The following is a 2,215-nucleotide window of genomic DNA, read 5'->3' as shown; positions in this document are numbered from 1 at the left end:
ATGAAGACATGTAGACATGAAGACACAAAGACACGTAGACATGAAGATATGTAGACATGAAGACATGTAGATATGAAGACATGGAGACATGGATACATGTAGACATGAGGACATGAGGTAGTCTTACGTTGGTGGTCTTCTTGTAGTAGTCGATGTGGTGGACGTCTCGAGCGAGACCGAAGTCAGCGATCTTCATGACGTCGTCTTCTGTGACCAACACATTCCGGGCCGCCAGGTCTCTGTGAATACACTGAGAGGAGACACAGCAGCGTTACATTGCCTTCAATTTTATTGTCGTCAAAGTTTCACAGAATTTTTGACATTAGTTTCACTGAGGAGCTCAGAATTTAATAAAAGTTTCGGTTGCTTTCTCTGATGGAAGCGTGCGTCACACATGGTGTGTTGAAGGACATGAGAATCTGACAATAATGACGTTTTTTACAGCTTCTGTAGTTTTGGCGATCATTTAAAGAAAACATGCTTTTCGATCCAGCCGGAGAGTTTTGGGGTTCAGAGGTTTACTAACGGGGCGTTTCAGATTCACACTGACTGACCTTCTTGGAGGCCAGGTAGGCCATCCCTCGGGCCACCTGGTACGCAGCCGACACCAGCTCCCTAACCTCCAGACTTCCCAGAGACGCCTGCCTCGGCCCGCTCCAGTACTCCAACCCGACCGGTCGGCGAGTGCGGAGGAACTCCCTCAGGTTCCCCTGCGAGGCGTACTCCACCACCACGTACAGGGGGCCTAACGGATGAGGACGAGGTCAACCGCTAACATCTGGACAACACACATCAACACCGACAGGTCGTCACTCATCGTGAACACACTCACCGCCCTGAGTGCACGCTCCCAGCAGGTTGATGATGTTCTTGTGTTTGCCGATCATCTTCATCATCTCCATCTCGGAGATCAGGTCAGAAAGGTCCTTTTCTGTGGCGTCCGCTGCACACGACAACAAGACGGCCTCGGGTCAAAGGTCAAATCATTCTGACTCTCATGTGACGAGAGTGAGTGGATCAACATCTGGACTATAAGAATAAACTAAAAGAATATTGAACTAATTAATATCAACATGAAACTACCCCAGTTGATTACTTATATTAAGACAATTTATAATACAATTTTTCTGAAATGTTATGTTTAAATATGCAAATGTCAACGTCATTCAGTTTCGAAAGCAGCTCTCACCTTTCAGCATCTTCACAGCCACCTTAGAGAGGCGCGTCGGTTTATTTCTGTCGACCCCGACGGCTTCGGCCAGAACCACCTGACCGAAACATCCTTCACCTAGCGGCTTCCCCAGAGTCAGCCTGAGGACGACACGCAGCAGACATGTTACCGACATGTTTTCAATACGTTAGACATGTTACAGACATGTTATCAATACGTTAGACATGTTACAGACATGTTATCAATACATTAGACATGTTACAGACATGTTATCAATACGTTAGACATGTTACTGACATGTTATCAATACACTAGACATGTTACGACATGTTATCAATACGCTAGACATGTTACTGACATGTTATCAATACGTTAGACATGTTACAGACATGTTATCAATATGCTAGGCATGTTACCGACATGTTATCAATACGTTAGACATGTTACAAACATGTTATCAATATGCTAGGCATGTTACCGACATGTTATCAATACGTTAGACATGTTACAAACATGTTATCAATACGTTAGACATGTTACTGACATGTTATCAATACGCTAGACATGTTACTGACATGTTATCAATACGTTAGACATGTTACTGACATGTTATCAATACGTTAGACATGTTACAGACATGTTACAGACATGTTATCAATACGTTAGACATGTTACTGACATGTTATCAATACATTTGACATGTTACAGACATGTTATCAATATCTTAAACATGTTACTGACATGTTATCAATACACTAGACATGTTACGACATGTTATCAATACGTTAGACATGTTACAAACATGTTATCAATACGTTAGACATGTTACTGACATGTTATCAATACATTAGACATGTTACTGACATGTTATCAACACGTTAGACATGTTACCGACATGTTATCAATACGTAGACTGCAGTCAGTCACTAAATACAGGAAATAAACCAGAATCAGGTGAAACCACAGACCTTATATAAGAAGTGGTAGAGACCTGTCAATCACTGTGTAGCCCCGCCCTAAAGCATCCCCTGCTTTATGGTCTGT

The 2,215-nt window shown here is 42.6% G+C and overlaps 1 protein-coding gene across 1 annotated transcript in view; it reads right to left on the bottom strand.

The window, feature by feature from the left end:
- Positions 1-1,774, bottom strand: part of LOC116379900 (fibroblast growth factor receptor 1-A-like) — a 3,381-nt gene extending 1,607 nt beyond the window's left edge. Inside the window, exons 1-4 of the mRNA XM_031841860.1 lie at positions 1,190-1,774; positions 833-943; positions 555-745; positions 128-250 (exon numbers count right to left, since the gene is read on the bottom strand). Coding sequence (XP_031697720.1) covers positions 128-250; positions 555-745; positions 833-943; positions 1,190-1,346 — 582 coding nt within the window. The 5' untranslated portion in view covers positions 1,347-1,774. The remainder of the gene's footprint in view (positions 1-127; positions 251-554; positions 746-832; positions 944-1,189) is intronic.
- Between the last annotated feature and the right edge of the window lie 441 nt (positions 1,775-2,215).

Source organism: Anarrhichthys ocellatus, unplaced genomic scaffold (assembly GCF_004355925.1).
Source record: "Anarrhichthys ocellatus isolate YVR2014 unplaced genomic scaffold, GSC_Weel_1.0 scaffold5487, whole genome shotgun sequence".
In the NCBI taxonomy this organism is placed as follows: domain Eukaryota; kingdom Metazoa; phylum Chordata; class Actinopteri; order Perciformes; family Anarhichadidae; genus Anarrhichthys; species Anarrhichthys ocellatus.
The sequence above is the reverse complement of the archived record's forward strand: the minus strand, read 5'-3'. Positions and strand labels throughout refer to the sequence as shown.